At 45.1% G+C, this 20716-nt stretch overlaps 1 protein-coding gene across 3 annotated transcripts in view; it reads right to left on the bottom strand.

Annotated features, from left to right (window-relative positions):
• The window catches only part of MIER1 (MIER1 transcriptional regulator), a 70244-nt gene that overhangs the window by 49187 nt on the left and 341 nt on the right, over window positions 1-20716 (bottom strand). The window contains exons 1-4 of one of the 3 annotated variants that reach the window (XM_036754452.1): window positions 20286-20363; window positions 20103-20203; window positions 9811-9835; window positions 3742-3887 (exon numbers count right to left, since the gene is read on the bottom strand). In XM_036754452.1, coding sequence (XP_036610347.1) covers window positions 3742-3887; window positions 9811-9835; window positions 20103-20108 — 177 coding nt within the window. In that variant the 5' untranslated portion in view covers window positions 20109-20203; window positions 20286-20363. Of the gene's footprint in view, window positions 1-3741; window positions 3888-9810; window positions 9836-17112; window positions 17274-20102; window positions 20204-20285; window positions 20364-20716 lie in introns of those variants that run through there. The other 2 variants (XM_036754449.1, XM_036754451.1) reach the window with 2 other exon arrangements.

The raw sequence follows: 20716 nt of genomic DNA on the forward strand, positions 1-20716 counted from the left end.
AAACAAACAAATCAAGGTTGTATCGCTGTAATCTTCCCTCAAGAGATGGATATTAAGGGCTCTTCCCATCACCTAGAGTTTGGTCACTTTACATACTACTCTGAGTAGAAATCAAAATCAGATTCACCAAGATAACGTGTCAAAAGAGCTTTGCAAACCACAAAGGATGACAGAGAAATGTGCGCTGTCCTTGGTCACTCTGGGGGGAACCTGCTAAATTTCAGATGGAGGAATAAATGTGACTTTTATTTTTTGGTAGGTAATTAAAGTGTCAATTTCAGTTAACAGTTCTAGGACTTCACATTTTGAAAACAATGAATTCAGCTAAGTAACCATGGTAACCAGAAAGATTTCAACTGAATTAGTAAATTATGCTTTGGAAAAGCTCAACACATGTACTAATTTTATTAAGAATCTGATTTTCAAAATTTGAAAAGAGGGGACCTTTACCCATTTTTAACAACAAAAAACCCACTACAATGTTGCAAATGTTGCAACATTTGTTGCACACGTATCCCCCAGAACTTAGGTAAAATTGTTTACAAACACAGGTAAATTACTGCTATAATGAACAGCATCGAGCTCCCCAGACTCTCACTGTGATGCCTGCTTGCTAATCCACACAAGAGAATGGTTCCAGGCCAAGGAGCAATATGAGGAGGTTCTGTGTACATGGAGTCCAAACTATTAAATTAGTTTAGGCTAAAAGGCCAGCCAATGCTATACTGTGAGAAGGATGTCGTTCTGGCCACAGAAATACCACATACCACCCAATCTATGTCTACCTTCTTCATTTCTACAAATGGGCTGGTACGGTAATTTTCAAAGATGAAAATACAAAGTAGATTCCGTTACTCCTGACTCTTTCCTTTTTTTCTCTTGCACTATGCGAAGGACACAGTGGACCCTGAGTTCTCTGGGTCTGTTTCCTTTCTTGAAGAGGACAATACTTGTGCCCTGTATTGTGAGGATCATGGATGTGAAAATGATTAACTGTGAGACTGGAATATTAGATGATACTGACAAAATCTACTTTATGCCAAAACCATCATTTAAAAACATTAAATATCAATTTTATTCTTTAAAATTAAGTTTGTTGCAGCTAAAATTTATGATTAAGAAACAAACGTAATTATCTACACTGAGTTTTTTCTGCCAAAGATCACATCTCCCATCTAAACCATTTCAAAATCCACAACGAATATACTTAAAACCACAGACTATACTATTACTGTTTAAATAGCCATTTGTATTTTGGCACCAGGGTTCTGCCAGGATCACACTGAGATTCCATTTCGAAGAAGTAAAGAAATAAAACTTTTGTAAGAATTCTTCTCACTATAAAGTGCTTTTATTTTTCTAAGTTATATGTTAGATCTTATAATTACAAATTAAAAATTTGTTCATATGCTTTTTAAAAGAAAAAAATTGAGATCTCAATATTATTTTTGTTGTTGCTGTTCAGTTGATTTCACTCCTGTCTAACTCTCTGTGATTTCAATTTTGGGTTTTCTTGGCATAGATACTGGAGTGGTTTGCTATTTCCTTCTCCATTTCATTTTACAGATAAGGAAACTGAGGCAAACAGGGTTAAGTGACTTGCCCATGGTCACACAGCTATTACGTGTCTGAGGCTGGATCTGAACTCAGGAAGATTAATCTTCCTGACTTCAGGCTCAACACTAAACTACTGCACCACCTAGCTGCCTTCTCAATATTATAAAAGACTTTAATTCATAAACAGAATTAAATTAGTTGTCTGGAGCTTTACGATCTAGGTGTGGAATCCTAACTTTGCACCACCCTGGGCAGGAAGTCACCGCTCTGGCCTCTACTGAGGAGGCTGGACCAGATGCCCTTGAAGGGCCTTCTGAATCCACACTCCATCAGGAGTACTGGGTTATAAAGCTGTTCCTCATGTGTGAAAAAGCAGAACCTACAAATTTAGCTATTGCTTAATCCAGAACACCAGTGTTTCTCCTTCTACCGAAGACTTTAATGTGGTGGAGCTTTGGGACTCCTTCACAGAACCACGTTCTTAATACTTTTAAGCAAAGTGTGTATGTAGGCAGTCTATTATATTGAAATAGTTACCAAAAGAAAAATGCTCCTGGATTCCAGGTGAAGACCTCCTGCTCTGGAGGTCTGATGACCCAGACAGGAGAGGCAGGACAGTGGCAAGATGCCCTATGTTTGGGTGAAGGGAAGTGTGTGTCAAGGACAGACCCACCCCCTCATCTCTTCCTCTCTGTGGACTCTCCAGAATCATCTTCTACAAAGGGTTGGTGGGACGGGTTGCTTGGAAGTAGTAATGGAAATTTTAAAAAAAACAGGAGAGAAAAGGAATAAGTGAATGCATAAAATCGACTATGTGGAAAACTGCCAGTACATGTAGTTACATATATGTTATTGAATGAAATAAATTATATTTTGAAATAATACGAAATATGGGATTATTATCACTTACCATATTTATGTGACTAGATCTTTCACATTTTCCTTCCTCCCTGCTCCATTTTAAAGTGGGATTTACCACCTAAAATTGTTTCCACTCCCACCTTCTGCAATCACACCGGGGAAGCCCTCTGGGGCAGGGGCCATGTCACAGGACACAGTTTCTGTAGCCCCTTCCAGAAGTCTCTGAGGTGATGGTTGTAGGGAATGAAATCCACTTTCAGCTCTGCTCTCCTCCTGTATGGCTCATCTGAATAAGTTATCATTTTTCTATGACAGGCTCATTAGCTTTGCTGGCTATACTTTTATAGACCAGCCCTTTCCTGAACTGTTTCAGCATAAGGTCCAGGAAATAGCTGGGCTTTTATTTTCACTGGGAATTTTTTTTCCTTTAAAAAATCCTTAATTTCTGAAGGGTATTTGAAAATTCTACTAAGACCAAAATGAACTAAAAACAGATTTTGGTTTTTCAAGGTTTAAAACAAAGAAATGTGGCTGGTGCTCTAAGCAACCATGAGACACTGTGAAACAAGGCAGTCAAATATAATCTCTCAATATCTCCACCCCCCACCCCCACCCCAAAGGAACCAGCTGCAGGTTTTTGGATAAGCAAATAGACTTTCAGGAAATAGTTCCACAAACAGACATGGAAACAGCACAGTGGAAACTCATTTCCTTGTGAAGTCTGAGGACACTTCAAATCCCACCTTGATCACTTACTACCTGGGTGAGCTCCCTGGCCCTCTGTCCCTCTGTTTCCTAATCTGTAAAAAGAGAGGATTAGAGAGAAGGCCTCCAAAGGCAATACTAGGCCTAAAACTACCTGACCTCTATGAGGCCAAAGTCAAACTCCAGGCTGTAAATGATTTCTTCACACACTACAAACATCGCTCAATTTCTTGTTCAATAAACATACCTTCCCCCCCCCCCCACCCGCCACGAACTCTGTTAATGGAAGTAATTTCGACTCCACTTTGGCTACTGTTTCCTTTTATAAACTCAAGTGTGGCTCATGCCCAATTCTCATCTGGTCTTGGCACAGAGTTTAGAGCAGAGCTGATTACTTAATTCAAATGGATATTAATTTGAAATTAAAAAAAAATGAGAGTTGACATTTAAGAGGTCACCTTCTACTTTTCCATCCTTCAGGAGCTCCATCCCTTGTCCCATTTCCTTTGTCTCATCTCAAAAAGTCTCCCCACACGTCCATGCAAACAAATACCTATCTCACACGTCCAAACTCAATGTTTGCATAACTGAAGACACAAATCTCTACATGTAATTTACCCTTGCAAGATCCTCTATTTCAGAACTGAAGTTTGTTTCTCCTTCCATCATTTCTTCCTCTTCTAGTGTCCGCTCATCATCAAAATCATGAACCAGCATGTCAGCTGATGGATCAAATTCATGGTCATCTGATGTTGCTGAACCTCCTGGCAAAGAATATTTTAAAAGTTCTTGGTAAATTAAATCAGGTACACGTGAGTGACAACATTAAAAAGGAGGGGTTGGGTCGGAGGCAAAGCAATAGTTTCTGTTGGGGGCAGTATGGGATAGGACAGTGGAAAAGGCAATCAGTTCTCAGCCTGGTCTTGTCCTCATCTCTGGTGTGACCTTGAGCACGTCAGTGTTCCCAGGCATAATACCAGGGAAGTGGACCCCAGGGCTGCATGGGGCCTTCACCAGGCAGTCAGACAGGAGGTCTGAGCAGGTACAAATGGATGGATTTCTAAGGGTCATTCAAGCAGCAAAATGATTTCAGCATCAACCAAAATTATTAAATTACAACTTTAGTATGTATCCTATATTCTAATGAAAAGGCGGGATGCGTGTTGTAAATACACATTGGGGTTTTATGAAATAGGAATGTTATTTCTGAAGAAGGTGAGGATTAAACTATTTCTGATGTTTATGCTAAGATCATAATCCAAACTGATTTTATTAACCTCAGATATTCCCAACATGGGACTATAGGGACTAGCAGAAGTTCTGAATCTGGAGGTCTTCCTGGCCACGGAGGAAGAAAGAAAGGGAAGACGATGATTCCATGCACAGAGGGTTAGAAACCCCACCGTCACTGTCTTTCATCATCACTTCTCTGTCCAATTATCTCTTCAGTCACTGCCTATACTCAGAATTATGAAATTACAATGTATTATAACTAAGTGGTAGGCTTTTTCACCACCAAAAGCACCTAAAAATAGTGTGGTCACCGAACGAGATCACAGCTGTTGTTGTTAGCACTGACCATCCAGGAATGGGTCATGGCCGAACCTTGGGGGAAAGTGGCAAAGATTCATTCCATCTGGCTCTCCCTGATTCAACAATGCTTAGCACGCTATCACAACCTATGGGAAAGATGACCAGTTACTGAGAACAGCAGCAGCTTAGGCTGAGATCTAGCTGAGACAGGACAGCACTGATCCAGGACTTCTAGAGGCATTGTCTAAGCTTATCGTATTTGTTAGGACATCAGGGGGCTTCTATTCTGCCTCCTCTCTTGGATTGTCTCCCATAAATCATTGGGGGGGGGGGCTACAGTTCTCTGCTTTTCCCTACCTTTAATAGCTTCAGAGCTTTCTGTGCTGAAAATATTCTGAATCATATTTCAACATTCAAATTCGACATATAATAGAAATCCACATTACTCACATCACCATTCATCAACCTGCTTTCCTTCAGTTAGAGATGGTTCAAGTGTCATGGAACTCAGGGAAAAATTGATCAACCTTCAGTTCATCCTGTTTAATGTACCCATGTATTATGTACCTAATATACTCATCAACTGAAAATGATGTACTCAGCTAAAAAAGGCTGATGGACTAAAAGGAGCTCATCATTCACAGTATTTGCAATAGAACGATAATGGATTTTAATCCAATACTATTGGTTGAAGTGAAAAGAAGGGATCTACTTAGAATGATTTCACAAAGAAAATAACTACACCATCACAACCTTAACCCTGGCTGCAAACGACAAAGTGTCTGAAAATGTCTGTCAGGCACTAAGCTGTCACAAAATGCATTCCCCTGACAATCATGGAAGGGTTGGGTGCTTATCTAGGCAACCATTTAGAAAATAAGATAGCAGAGGAAAAGCAACACTGATCATAGGGAGGAGTAAGAGCTCACAAGGAAGGAGACAGAGGAACTATCAAAAGCAGAAAAGAACTGGAAAGTCACAGGCAAACACCCTGGGAGGCAGTACTACAATGTTCAGTACTTCAGTCCTATCATGACCTGTGTTTAACAGGCTTAACAGGCTACTATGCTTAATAAGGCAGGAAATAAATAATACGTTTACAATTTCATCCAAAAGCGTTAAAATGAAAATCTTCTGGTATTTTAATGGATAAAAACTTCAGTTACCTGGAAAATGTATTCATATGGAACACTTCATCCCCCCAAAGTGACAATGCACCAGTGAAATGTTATTTATATTGTCTATTAATATTTGAAACCTTTACTAGAACATCCTAATCTTATGACATAACTGCCAAAAGCAGTTATATAAAATAATCCATAGTTTGTAGTTTAATTTCCTACGAATTCAAGAAAACAGCTTCAATATAGTAAAACAAAATACTTCCTTGATTTCTGACCCCAAAAATCTAGAGCAGGGGATCTATAAACTACTGCCTCCTTTGTAGGGTCAGCAAGTGAAAAACAGATTTTTTTATATTTTATAATTTATTTAAACTTTAAATTTCTTTAAAAATAGAAACCACCATTCTTAAGTCTGGGCTGGTAGACTTGGCCCAAGGCCATTGCTGATCCTTGGTCTAGAGGCCAAGGTAGTGAAAAAGGGCTTCACAGGAACCGTAGATGGGGTCGCAACCCACAGCTTAAGAAGTGCTGAAGGGGTCGTGAGTGGACAAAGTTTGAGAAGCCCTAATGTAAACAATGATGCAAACTGCTTTACTCTTACAAGTGCACTGTTACCAACACAAAGACTAGAGTAAATGCGACCAAGATGCTGTATTCTAATGTCATTTTGTCAGGAATTGCAAAGACAGAATATAGGAGTGGAAGAGAAACATTCTGAAACATGGATTCACTCCATTCTGTCTCAGAATAGACCCTGAAACCAGGGCCACAGGGGGTCAGCCAGTCACGGCTCAGGAGACCAGATCAAGCAAGCTTAGAAAGTATGACGGTCCCTTCTGCTGCACCTGGGCCTGCCCGTAACAGGCTTACACTTGACATATTACTAGCATTAACGTTCTCTTTGTTTGCCACTATCACTGAACCCTTGGGTATCCGGATCAACTTTGTGATGACTTTGTTCAAAGAAGCTGGATTCCCAAAAGATTTTCAAATCAAGAGAACGCCAGAAATGCCAATCATCATAGCTGAAAGACCTTCAGTACTGTTGTTTGCTTTGCTCCCTAATCATCTTACAGTATGGCTGCCCTTTATACTGTTTATTATAAAAAGAACACAGTAGGTGGACAATAAACAAATTCCCCATTTTATCCTCTCTGGCCCAAAGGCAGGCAGGTAGGCAGGATTCAAGGAAAGGTCTCATTTCTTGGGTCTGATTCAGAGACTCTACCTATCTGTCTGTCCTGTTTCTTACTTGCCCTAACACAAGCATCAGCTGGGGGATGAAGGTGGGTGACACTGGATGTCCCATGATTGTTTCATTTGACTAGCAAGGAAGAAAGGCCCTTCAGGTTCCTCCCTGAGCAGCAGAAAGGGCCTAGACAATATAAGAGAATGACTTTTTAATCACAGGAAGACAAGAGGACATGTGACCACTTCTCATAATTACAGGCAGTCCCCAAGTAATAAACAGGCACCACATTCCGAGTGTGTTTGGGAGTTGTTAAATCAGAACACATCTTCTCATTGAAGCAATGTTAAAAGGGATGGCCATGTTTTCAGGCTAGCCCTAGAAGGCGAGCATGGGATGATGCTCATAGCTAATATCTGCACTTATGAGAAGTCACAACTCACATTTAGAAAGTGTTTTAAAGTCTTTCTAAAGCACTACCTTCACAATCACTTGGTGAGCTACGTGGTACTGAAGGAGCTCCATTTTCCAGACTAAGGACCTGAGGCTCCAATAAGTGACTCGTTCCTCATGTCACTGGTAATAGGTTCATAGCTTTAGGGAGGTTAGGAAAAGAGGATGGGGGAGGGCAGAGAAATAGAGACAAGATCTCTAGAATCCTACTTCACAGAGTTGTTGTGAGGTTTAAATAAGATAATCCAGGAAAACCAGTGTGCACACTTTCAAAAGCTGTATATGTATCAGCTATTACTACTACTATTACAATGATCATAATACTACAGTGAAAATCACTGTACAATAGACTATATTATCAGCTTACCACTGACTCAGCTTTAATACAACCTAAAGAAAAAAAGTGGTTGGATATGCAGACTAGACTTCTTTCTACCCAGTGGCATGCCGGGTGGCAGGTCTTAGCAGTGAGAAGTGCCAGCACCAATCTGTGAACATGCCCCAGAATGCGAAAGACCCTGAGAGGTTACTGAAGTGGGCCCAGCCTTCCCAGCAATCAGTCCATTCTACCTTGGCGAGCACTCCTTGTTATGACATTCCTTCTCCCACAGAGCCTCAATTCAAACTGGTTTCTGTGACTTCACCCACTGCTCCTCATTTCTACCCTCTGCTATCAAATGTAACAAATCTAATCCATTTGAAAAATAAAAAATTTCATTTAGGTTTTTTCTCTCCCACCCCTGTCCCTGAATGAGTTTTTCTTCACCACAGAACCATTACTAGCAATGCAAACTTTTAGCAAAATGGCCCTACACACCAGCAATGTGTGATGACACAGGTCTTACTCAGTAGCCCAAGTCTGGTCTCTTCTGCAGTCTAGTCTCTTCTCCAAATGACAGTCTTGACAATGTCTATCATGTTCTCCTGGGATCCCCAGTTCCTTCTCTCAGTCCTTAAATGGTATGATCTCCCAAGGCCCCTTCTCATCTGGGCCCTCCTTCAGGTGAAGGAGGGTGCTGGATATTCTTTTGCTTAGAGAGAGAGAGAGAGAGAGAGAGAGAGAGAGAGAGAGAGAGAGAGAGAGAGAGGGAGGGAGGGAGGGAGGGAGGGAGAGAGGGAGGGAGGGAGAGAGAGAGAGAGAGAGAGAGAGAGTGTGTGTGTGTGTGTGTGTGTGTGTGTACGTATATATATGCGCTCACTTATGCTTCCTCCTTCATTTTATCTTAGTTGTGGCCTCCTACTGGTAGGTGCTGTCCTCAAAGGCCTGACTGGTTCTCTAGCAGGTAAAGGACCAGCTCTGGCCTCCCCCAACATTTCTGGCATAAGCTTTAAGGGAAACCTTGCTCTCTACAACACAGACAGTGGGGACACAAAGATGTGCCATGATGCTGTGTTCCCCAAGTTGTCCTCACACTCCTCATACCATCTCTGCGAGCGGCTGGGGTCAGCTGCTCTGCTGGGGATGCAACTTGTCCCCCTCACACACAGCTGTGTTGCGAGGGTCCCAGGGAGGCTTCACCCCTCTAGTGCTGGAGCTAGCACTTGGCTGGCCTAGGTTTAAGGGTCCAGCATTAGTACCACCATCCAAACAAGCCATGAGCAAAGGCCTTTGGAGGATGTAACTGGTAGAATAGTGCAGGTCCTGATTAGAGCAGCAGTCAAGAGCAGGAGCATCTTCACTCTCTTTCCCTGCCCTTGCCCCCGGTTCTACCTTTTCCTTAGGGAATATGGAGAGATGAGTGATGGAACATCTTTCTGCATTTCCCCCAATTTTCGCTTCCCAAACCTCTCATTTTACAGTGGAGCTAAGATAAGTGCAGGAATCCTCACGCAGCCTGAAAACTAGGAGGGGAAGAAAGGCTCTCAGTATATCGGATTGGGGGTCTCAAGAACAATCCAAGTGGAACACAGTGACTTACGGAGGATCTGACACCACCACAATTCATTCATCTCGGACTCCTTACATTACAAGATTTTCTCCCCTTTCCTCCTACCTTGGGTTAAAAATGTGTCTCTTCTGGGATGAAAATTTCTCTCTGACACTGTACATGTTATAGTTCCAGCTTAACTTGTATATTTTTATTATTTTAAGTGTCAGAAATCTGGCTTGTTATTTAGCAAAGACTCTCCAGCACAGTCAGGGGGAACTCCATGGAGAGATACAAACAGTGTCCAAAAGTAGTTAGGGGAGGACCTGTTGGAAGCCTCGTCTTCCCTCTCAGACCAAGGGCAATATGCTAAGACTTGTTTCTATAGATTAACAAGAGAAAAAAGAGGTACAAAGCAAGAAAAAAAGCAATTCAGAGGATAACCAAATTCCTCTGGGTTTTAGTTAGATGTTATGCAGGATATTGAGAAAGTTAAATAAGCAGGATAAAAAATATTTACCTGGGCTTGAAGACTCAACAGAAGGCTAAGGGAAAAAAAGGGAAAAAAATTAGCATTTTTCTAGAGATATATATGTGTATATAAATTGTTTTACAAATACAAATATCATAGGATCTATTCTCAATGATCAAATTACAAGATGTTACATGAGTATTACATTTCTTTCCAAAGCTCTGAATAGATTAAGAAACACTAAAATCTCTTATATAATTGTATCCTAGCTGCTATATTTAGCCAAGCAGAGGGAAAATGCACCATTTTGAGGAATTTTTAAAAAAACTCCTGAGTCTAGAAACTAAGACCAAAATGCAATATTGTTTCAGATTATTCGAGAAGCAAAGACAGACTCCTCTAATTACATAGGTACAATATAAGATATTAAAATCTAAAACCATCATGCTACCTATGAATTTTGTGGGAAAAGCAGAGCTAGGTCGAGTTTTGGCTCATCAACTGGGAGACAAAAATACTCAATGTCAAATATTTTAGTTTAAACAACAGTTAACTGGTAGGAAGTATAGAGAATAAATCCGGAGCTACACTCCCCATTAGGCGGCCTTGGTTTCTATGCCCATTAAGTGAATTATAATCTAAATTTACATCCTATTTTGTAGCATACTTGTAACAATTCAGAAAGAGCACACATTCTGTATATGAAGCTGGACAGCAACACAGAGAGTGGTTAATGCCACTCTCTGGTCCCAGTCTTTCTACCTAGGTTTTAATCTATATTTGAAGTTGAAATGAAACCTCCTTCAGCAGGTGCCTATGTAACAATGTTAATTGCTTTGCATTTGTTACCAGCTTTTGTTTAGGAAAAAATGAATACAAAATGTTAATAATAGAACCACCACCTTCAACTTACACTGTATGAATTTTGTATTAATTTTTATAAGAAAATGACAGGCAATTTCAAATTAAAAGCTTCATTTTTCACAAGAATTCTCTTTGGGAAAGTGCCAAAGATGGCCAAGAGAGGGATGAAGAAATAGGATAGTGGATTTCAATCTGGAAAGCACCTTAGGAGGCAACCCCCACCCAATTTTACAGATGAGGAAACAGAAACACGAAGAGGCCAGTGCCTTGCCCGGGACCACCCAGCTGGGGAAGTATCTCAGGATTCTGACTTAGGAAGAGCCCAAGTCTTCCATGATGTCACACTGCCAGTCTCTGAAGAGGCAGGCACTGGCCCCAAAACAGATATGTGACCTACAACCTTGCCAAGATAAGGCTGGTCCAACAAGCTGAGCTGCCCAGGTCGACAAGAGCCATCTGCAAACTCTAGGTGGTTCCTCAACGTTCCTTTTTCTTCCCCATCAAAATGCTCATAAAGGGATCTGGCCTTTGATGCTACCAGCCAGCATTACAAATTATAGGCAGGTACGTACGTTGTACATATGAGCTCACCCCAACCCCACAACCTTGGGAGGGAGGGGCTCTTACTGTTATCTCCATTTACAGATGGGGAAGGTGAATTTGAGAAAGGCTGAGTCACAGAGTCACACTTGTGTGAGGCAGGATTTGAATTCAGGTCTCCTGGCTGTAAGGCCTATCATCCCTCTGCCTGGACACCTAGCTGTTTCTATGCCACACAACTGTTTTCATTGGAAAGGAGGCTTCTCTTCAAAAACAGTTAAGATCTGTACCCAAGGTGCATGGGAGTAGTAGATAAAGTCACTGATAGAAATAATTATAAAGGACATCCAGTTACTTTTAGATGTCTTCAGGAGAGCCCTACATTTCTAGTTGAAAACAGATTTAACCATCACACCAATTATTGTCACACTGTCAATCAATATTTTAAAAAATAAATCAAAATGCACATGCATTTAGACTTTGCTTGCTTATCTCTCTCTGGTCTCAGGTCTGTTATCCACCAAAAGAAGTCACTTATGGGTGTTTTCCCTGTTTTTAGTAACTTTTCAAGCAAAAAAATTGGTGTTGTAGATAAAGCAGAAACTTGAAATACTTCTGAAATAATCAATGACACAGCCCCCCCCAATTTTCCCGCAATAGCCCTTGTAGAAGAGAAAAGAATAACAATCTTACAGAAGTAGGTTGGCACAGATGTTAAATATGGAATAAAGCACAGGTATCAAATTATGGGGGGGGGGCAACTGTTTTACAGGGTTGAGAAAACTGCCAGAATACCATACAAGTGTAAATGAATGCCAACAAATTCTATGGTATTTGCCAATTCATGATGAGCTGGATGGGGCCTCCCAGAGGCTCAATGTCCTTATCTGAGAGTTGGGCCTACCTCCCAGGTCGCTATCTTTCTGGGCTGGAGTCAGCTGTGAGTGAGATAATGGCAGCAAAAAGTGGGTATGGTAGGTGCTCAATCAGCCTGGCATTCCTAACTTTGTTGAGAAGGTGGGGACAAATGCCCTCTTTTCTCTGCAGCTCTGGTTTGCTAGAGGATCTAACACTGGGAACCAATGGGGTTGTGGAAAGGAGACTTGGAGCCTGGGATAATGGGCGACCTATGTGACCTTGGAGCCTCACTTCCTGGGCTTCGGTTTCCACAGCTGTAAGATGAGGGTGTTGGATGGGATAGTCACAGAGGTCCCTCTTGCCAGTTCTAGACCTAGGACCCTGTGACATGAGAAGTGGGTGATCGTGGGCAAAGGTCCTTTCTCTGTGAAATGAGGGCATCTCAGACTAGACAAAACAACTGCTCAGGGCTCCCTCAGTCCTTCCATATGGGGCTCTAGCCTATCTTTGTTTCTAAAAGCATTTTTTGCCTGGCATTTCCCTATATGTGTTCTTCTTGACCAAGTGCTTATGAAGGAAATTTGTAAACAAAATTACAATCATTTGAGTTCTGGAAAACATAAATGCCTGCTACACACAATACTGCTTTGGTGGTCTGAGATCTCCCCAACATCAGTACTCTTCCAATGGTTCAAATCACAACCTACTCATGTCCTTTCATCTTAGGTCTCTTGGCCATCTCCTTCAATAAACCCTTAAAAAGAGTCCCTCAGAGAAGCACCATTTCCTACAGCAGCCCAGCCTACCTTTCTTTCTTATGTTTAATTCTGGGCCCAGCACCTAGTCTGTTCATCCTTATTAGTGCCTGTCTAAGACAGATGTGCTGATGGACCCACTGTATGAAATGGAGCAGCAATCCTCCACCCCTTGGGTTTCCCAAGGTAGAGCAGAGAGTAGGACTCAACACCTGAGTGACTGGACCAGGCTTTTCTCGAGTTGTTTCAGGGGTTATGTGAGCAGTGAAGTATCTAGATTTGTATAATGAGCCATCTTATAGCAGTGACCCATTTAACATGCTGCTATAAAACTAAATAAAATTTAATTGTCAGATGGGTGAATTAATAAGATTTATGAATACTATGTATCATTTAATTTGAAATTTCCAGGTTTACCAAATTCAATTTGAATGGTCTCTTGATTAGTTTAAAACCAGAAATAGTTTTAAGATCTGAACTTCACAGAGGTAATGCTTTAAACAGAAGACAAAATTTTCACAGAAAATAGAATTTGGGGTAAATACTAAAATATCCTTGAGAATGAAATTCCACAAGGTTTCTTTTTTTCTTTTATGTTTCAAATGTGAGGCCAAGTGCCACACCACTCAGTATTTCTGAAGGTCAGTGATGTCACATTAGGTACTGGTACCTGTCTATACCCCAAGGCAAAACCTATGCTTGACACCAATAATTACAGCTTTGGGCATTTAAAATGTGAAAAAATGATTCCATCAACAGTGTTATGTAATTACACATGAAATCTGGTAGTAAAGCATTTTTCCCTCTTAGTTGAAAAATAGTGACAGAAAAGAAAGTGTACTTATTTGAGGTGCTAAAAACCTTCCTCATAACAAGACCTGAGTCCAAGTCCCAGTAATGCCTATGTGACCCTGAGCAAGTCAATTATCCTTTAGGTTCTAGGCAGCTTCCTTAAGAATAAGTTGCAGACATGGCTATTATGGAAATGTTTTGCATGACTTCACATGGATAATCAATATCATATTGCTTGCCTTTCCAATGGGTGGGAGAGAATTTGGAACTCAAATTTTTAAAAAAATGAATGTTAAAATTTTTTTACACATACTTGAGAAATATTTAACAAAGTAAAAATATGTTTTAAAAAAAGAATAAGTTGCAGAGAAGGTGTCAGCATACATTGAAAGGAAGCTTCCCAACAGGAGCTACCTCTTCTGGCGAGGTCATTCCCACCAAGGAAAAGCTCTTGTCCCTATTTCTATCATGCAGCCCAGTAGTTTTATTTATGAACGGCATTAAATATCTGAGGGGGTGGGGCGTGGTGGAAGGATTTTGTTGGTGTGGGTGCCCCCTCGAAGACTAAGATTTCAACCCCCCCCCCAAGATAGCCCAGAGCTGCCCTGGCTAAACCTATCCATGCCCCTGGTGGAGCTCCCCCTGCTTAGCAAGGCTGTTTAAGACTGCAGACTCCATCCCCACAGGCCATCGCTGGGCCCAAAGACTTGCCAACTAAGTAGGACCTGCCAAATCTCAGACTTTTCTAATGCCTTAGGGGAAATGTTTCCAATGACAGAAAGGCTTAACTATCATTAAATTAATAAACTAACTAGATTATTGCCTTTGTGGATGATAAATACAAAATTAGAGCAAAACCCCAAACCACCAGAGGCACTCAGTGGTCTGGGCTCTCTCCCTAGACCCCCAATATATCCACTTCGAACACATCCCTATTTCTACGTTGTCATCATTTAGTCAGCCATGCTCAAACCTGGAATTAGCCTGGACTTCTCTCAATCTCATTCACTAAAACAGTCAGGATCTCATCCAGTCTCATCACCATCGGCCTAAACTAGGCTCTAACAACAACTGCACATGAAAACTAATTCAAGAGCTCAATCTCCCCCTTTGGCTCAAGGGCACCACCACTCCTCCAGGTACTGGAGACTTGAACCCTCAATGGAGTCAATTTCTAAGTGTTTTAAGTCAATCTCCCTGACATCTCTCCCAGCCTCACCCTTCTCTACCCTTGACCAGTCCACCATACTTTGGGTCCTTGTTATTTCTTGCCTGGATTATCACAACAGCCTCCTAAGAAGGCTTCTTGCCTCAACCCTCTCCAACCCACTCATCACACCAAAGCAGGGGAATAAGGGAACTAGCTTCCTCTCCCAACAACAGTGTTTTCTTTGCAATCACTCCAGTCTTCCAGAATGCCACAGCAGGAGCGTCAAACTTAGACAGAAACGAGGGTCCCTGTGAAGGCATTACTAAGAAAACCAAATAGTGACAATAATTTTTTTTTTGGGGGGGACTGTTGTTAAATAATCTGGTTCAGTATGAATCAGCTACACATCTAACACTTCTGACCTTGGGCCTGGAGAGCTGGCGCCCAAGCTCTAGTCTCTGCATTTATTCGCTAGGTCTAGCATTCCAGTCTTCCTCCACTTGGATCTAAACCTTAATGACCCTTCCCTTTATGTTCCAGGTTCTTCAAGAAAGCCCACCTCCAAGGAAGTTCTGAGACCCTCAGTATCAGGACCATTCCCATGTACTTAGAGACGGGCTCATTTTCTGGTTCTTGAACTCCTCCACCTCTCCCCCAGTGGTCAGGTCCCAACACCCAGATCTGGTGGTGCCCTGTTCTTTACTAGGCATCATGAAGAATTTCTACAGACTGTAAAGCCCAACACTGCGTTGGCCCAAAGCTACTGTTACGTAATCTTTGCTACAATTACTGAACTTACTTCTACATACGAACTGAAGTGAATGAGATGTAAAATTGTGTACTGACTTTACAAAGAATATAAACATCATGGTTACAACTCTTGGCACCAATACTTTTTTGGGAGAGGAAGCTGAAATTTACATCTTTCTCTACCTTTTTTTTTTTTTTTGCATCACAGACCCCTTTGGCAGGCTGGTAAAGCCTCCCACATTCTCAGAATGTGTTTAAATGCATAAACAAAACAGTTACAAAAACAAAAATAAGATCATAAAGGAAACCAATTACCTTGAGTTTTCAGAATGCAAAAAAAAAAAAAAAAAAAAAAAAAAGGGTTCTAATACCCAACTTAAGAACTCCTGCACTAGAAACTGGTTCTTCCTCAATCTTTTCCCTTCCCAAAAATCAAACAAATGCAGAATGTTGTTTAGATTTCATTGTTATTCCACCCTTTGTTCTAAGCTCCCTCAAGGATCAGGGTCTTAACTCCAAAGAGTTCAGCAGTTTGGCACCTGAATGACAATACGAAGAGCCCTATAGGATATCCTAAGGAAGAAGTGAGATTATTCTGCATTTACGAGAGGAGCACTTAAATAAAAACAGATACAACGCATTTCTACAGCCAAAATTATCTTTCAAGTACCTGAAACTCTATTTTAAACTGTCCAGCATTTTCTGAAATCACTCCAATTACTGGGAGATGAATGCCATTAACCAATAAAAAGTAGAGTATGAACTTTGTCTTCCCTTTTCAACTCTCATCTGTTCTAGATTTTATGTAGGACACAGAACAAGTTTTTTTTTTTTTTAAATAGCACCGTCAATAAAACCATCTACAAGTATCTGAAGGATATAAAATAGAAAAAGACTTACATAAAGACCCTAGGAGGCCATTAGATAAGCCGGCACACACCTCCCTCAATTCTCCCGCCAGCCCCCTCCCCCAGCCCTCCGAAACAGCTAGGGGCCAACTTGGAGCCCCGACCCCAGCCCTGGTCACTTAACCCTGCGGCAGAACAGACCAGGATCTTGGCCTCCGGGACCTTTGGGGACCCTCCAGCTCTGAATCTGGGTTTCTATGAATGCACTGACCACCAAGGACAGCCCCCCAAAAAGTGATCAAACTTCACGTGCCCGCGCCCCAGACGCTGGAAACCGCGGGAGGGGCCCCGGCACCGAGGAGCCTCTGCACTGGGGCGCCGCTGTCACGCCCGCAGCTGCGCTGGGGGAGCCCCCAAACCCGCACCTGGGGGCCTCTCCCTTCAAAGTTTGGTTCCGCTCAGCTCGGCCCTCCCCGCCCGCTCCTGACAACCCCGAGACCACTGACACCGCCCGCAGGACGAAGAGCCGGAGGTCCTTGAGGCCCGCAGAGCGCCCCGCGACCCGGCCCCTACCGCCCCCGCCCCCAGCCCGGCCCCCCCCCCCCCAGGCAACTTTCCCCAGCGTTCCCGGAGCCTCCCTGGCCCGGCCTGGCCCCCGCCCTCGGCCGTCCGTCCCAACTAAGTTCCGGGGGCGGCCGGAGCGCGGCAACAGGTGGGCGGTGGGGCCTGGGCCGGGCCCCCTCCCCCTCCCCCAGCGCAGGGGGGCTCCGGGCGGGGGCGCCCGCTCTCTTACCTCCGCCATGTTGGCCGCACTGACGGGTCACATCTCGGCGGCGGCGGCGGGGCGGGGGCGGTGCGGGGGGGCTGCGGCCGGAACCCGGATGTGAGCCGGGTCGGGGCTCGGCGGGGCCGGCGCAGCCAGGCGGCGGCTAGCGCTGCGACGCTGCTGCTGCCAAAGGCGCCCGGGCTGCCCAACTGCTGCCGCGGCCCCGCCGAGCGCGCGCGCGCCAACCCCCCCCCCCGCCCCCAACCCCGCGGGCGCGCGCGCCAGCCACCACCCTCCCCCTCCTCTCCCCTCCCGCCGCGGGATGGGCGCGAGGTGGGGGGGAAGAAGGGGGGAGGCGGGGCGCGAGAGCGCGCGGGCCCGGGGCGGGGGGGGGGGAGGCGGGGCCGGGCTGCTCTCACCCAGACCAACCCACTCACGAGCCCGGACCCCAGGCCCAGCGAGGCGCCAGCCCTCGGGGAGGCGGGCGCGCCAACCGGGTCTCCCCACCCTGGCCTCCTGTGCTCAGCGAAGCGCAGAGACGCCGAGACGGAGGATGGGAGACACCGGACAGGGCAAGGGAGAGGGAGGAAAAGAGAAACGAGAGGCAAGGAGAGAGGACGGAGGAGCCCCACTGACCCCTGACCCGCAGCCCCCGGCTCTGGGTCCAGGGGAGGGGGGGCTGCCGTGGCCCCACGAGCCAAGACTCCGAACCTCTGCGTGTAAGTTCTGGGCCAATGTCACTTTCCCTCCACGACTCAATAATGTACTATCGGCCCCCCCCCCCGCCCCCACTATCACACCCAAAAGGAACCACACCCATACATTTCCTTACATCGTTTTGAATTCGATTTCTTGATGGCCTCGGCCTTTAAACGTCAGTCCAGCAGTGAGCTCATTTAGGTGGAAGATGACGCCATTCATCAGGGCCCCTTACAGCGCCCCACCCAAAATTAAGTGGATCCCCCTCCCCCCAAGTTGCAAGGAAAGCAAAGGGCTTGCTATTTGTCTCATTTGGTTTTAAACGTATTGTGATCCAACTAAATTGCTTCCAAATGAAAAAATGACAAGAGACGTCTTAAAAAAAAAAAAGAGTAATAAGACAGAATGAGTTTCGCTGAGTGAACAAATGAAAAGAGGATGAAGCTATCTGTACATGGCAGAAGGCAGAATTTCCATCAAAGGATAGCTACTGCAACATTGCCAGGGAGCTGAGAGCTCCAGAAGAATATCAGATAAGGACAAAATGGAGGACAATTAGGGGTGTTAGAGCCACAGAGATCAGGGTACACACCCAGAGGCTGCAAAATGACCACAGCAATGGCACTGGAGGTGCAGAACCTCCAAGCCATTGACAGTATTCTAAGGCACAGGGCAAATGTAAATATTAGGAACAACCCATTTGACAGTTCCTGTTTTCAGATTTATTAAAATGATGTTCAAGATACAGTATCCAGAGAAAAACGCTTACTATGATAAAATGTACAAAATGAAAATTACAAAAGGGTTTTGTGACTAAAATTCCACAGCAGGAATCGCTTCACACAATTCATTTCAATTACTTAGTACAGATTTAGAAACTTCTTTACAAAGTCCTTTCCACATCCATTCTTCACTTAGATTATTTTCGATGGATGGGAGTATGTTAAATTTTTATCACTAATCGTGCAAATCATTGGAAAATCTGTAGGTGAAGGTACAAAAAGGCCTTTCTGGAGATCTAGTTCTGCAGTTAACAAGCCCTTTGCTAGCAACAACTTTCATTAAAAACGGCAAAACTGAGATGATGTAAAAAGGACACCTTGACAAACTAAAGGGCAAAATCAACCGAAAAGAAACCAACACAAACTGTTTTCACTTGAGATGTAGATCATTCTTCCTATTGCAAAAGAATCAGGCTCAAATACTGCAGTACAGCCAAGAACTCTAACAATACACAGCAGGTACTGAAGTATACACAGGACAAAATACGCCTATTTTGGTAGATACTCTCATCTGTTTTTCAACTGAAGAAGTTACTTCTCCAAAGCAAAGAGGAAACATTGTTATCATGAAGATGACATTGGCGCCTCTTTGGCACAAACCATTTGTTACCGATCTGATTCAGACTGTGCAGCCGCCCAGGTGAAACGTTTCTGAAAGCCCGGTCTCATTTTAGCCCGAGCTCAGCATCTCCAAATTCCCTCTAAAGTGAATGAGCTTTTAATAGTATCTTCTGTAGACTTAAAAATGACAGTCCCCGTGGCAAATAGATAACATGTCTGGATTAAAAAAAATAGAGGGTGGTGTAGATATAGAGCAAATATCGATCGGGCCACATACAGACTTGAAATACCACAAATTAACATTATCTATATTGGAGAGTATTTTCATTCATTAGGTTAGACATGTTCCACACCAGTTTTAATCTCCCTTCCGGTGGCCCTCTAGCGTTAAGGACCCAGAACTGGCCTCGGGTCACCAAGCCTCAGCTGCCCAGGAGGCATGCTGGCTGTGGGACACTAGCCCAGGAAAATCCAGACAGCGCTTACTTCCCCGGGCTACGTTAAAGACGATCTCAGTTCGAATTCTGGTGCCGCTTACGGGCAGGCTGACCGCGGCTTCTGGAGAGGGACGGCCCCCACCACACCTTAGGTGACTCGGCTGTCACTTTACCCCCCAGGAAGATGCGGCCACTTCCATCCCGGCCCCCCCCCCCACAATTGCACGCGGGGCCTTTCTCCCACGAGAGGGAGCGCGGGGTGGGGTAGCGCAGGCCCCCTCCCCCATTTTACGGATGGCGCAGCCCTCCGTGTGCAGCCCCCAGCTAGAGGCCTGGAGGGCCAGACTCGGCTGTTTTGGGGGGTTCGCGCGGCCGTCTCCGGTCCTGCCCGCACACTCGTCACGAACGCACCCCCTTACAGTCCCCGGCACCCGGTCGCGCTCGGACAATGCGATGTCCGAGACCGAATCGGGACGGCGGGCCACCCCCCGCCCCGGGGTGCCCCCCCGCAGGGGTGCCCCTCCCCCCCGCGGCCTACCAGCATCACTTCCGGCTTGTCGGGGTTGAACCGCAGCCAGTTGGTTCTTAACCACGCCCGAAATTCGGCCAGGCACTGGGAGAAGCGGGCCACCACACCATCTGCGGAGACACGAGAGCGTCTGAGGGGGGGGCCCGGGCCCTGCCCCCACTGCCCAACCCCGGCCCCGCCCCCTCTACTTACGGGCTGGGCTCGCGCGCCGGGCGCCTCCCGGGACGCGGGGGTAGCCCCGGGCTCGGCCGCACGGCCCCTCCAGAGCTCCGCGGGCCGCCGCTCCCTCCCCTCCCCCTCCTCTCCTCGCCTCCCGCTCCCCTCCCCCCTCTCCTCCTTCCTCTTCCCCTCTAGCCCCGCACGCTTCCGGCCTGTCCCCTCCCCCAGCTCCCCTCCCCTTCCCCTCCTCACCCCAGGGCGCCCCCCCACCCCCGTAGCGCTCCTCGCGCCAGGAAGGGGGCGGGGCCGATTCGCGCGGCGCCGGAGTGGGCGGGGCAGGGCGAGGCGGGGGGGGCGCGGACTGCGCGGCGCCGCCGACGGGCGCGGCCCCACCCGGACTGGCTCGAAGCGCTAGAGACCCAAGGCAGCACCAGGCGCGCAGCCGTGGGAGGGTGGGGAGGGAA

Source organism: Trichosurus vulpecula, chromosome 4 (assembly GCF_011100635.1).
Source record: "Trichosurus vulpecula isolate mTriVul1 chromosome 4, mTriVul1.pri, whole genome shotgun sequence".
NCBI classification, from domain to species: Eukaryota; Metazoa; Chordata; class Mammalia; order Diprotodontia; family Phalangeridae; genus Trichosurus; species Trichosurus vulpecula.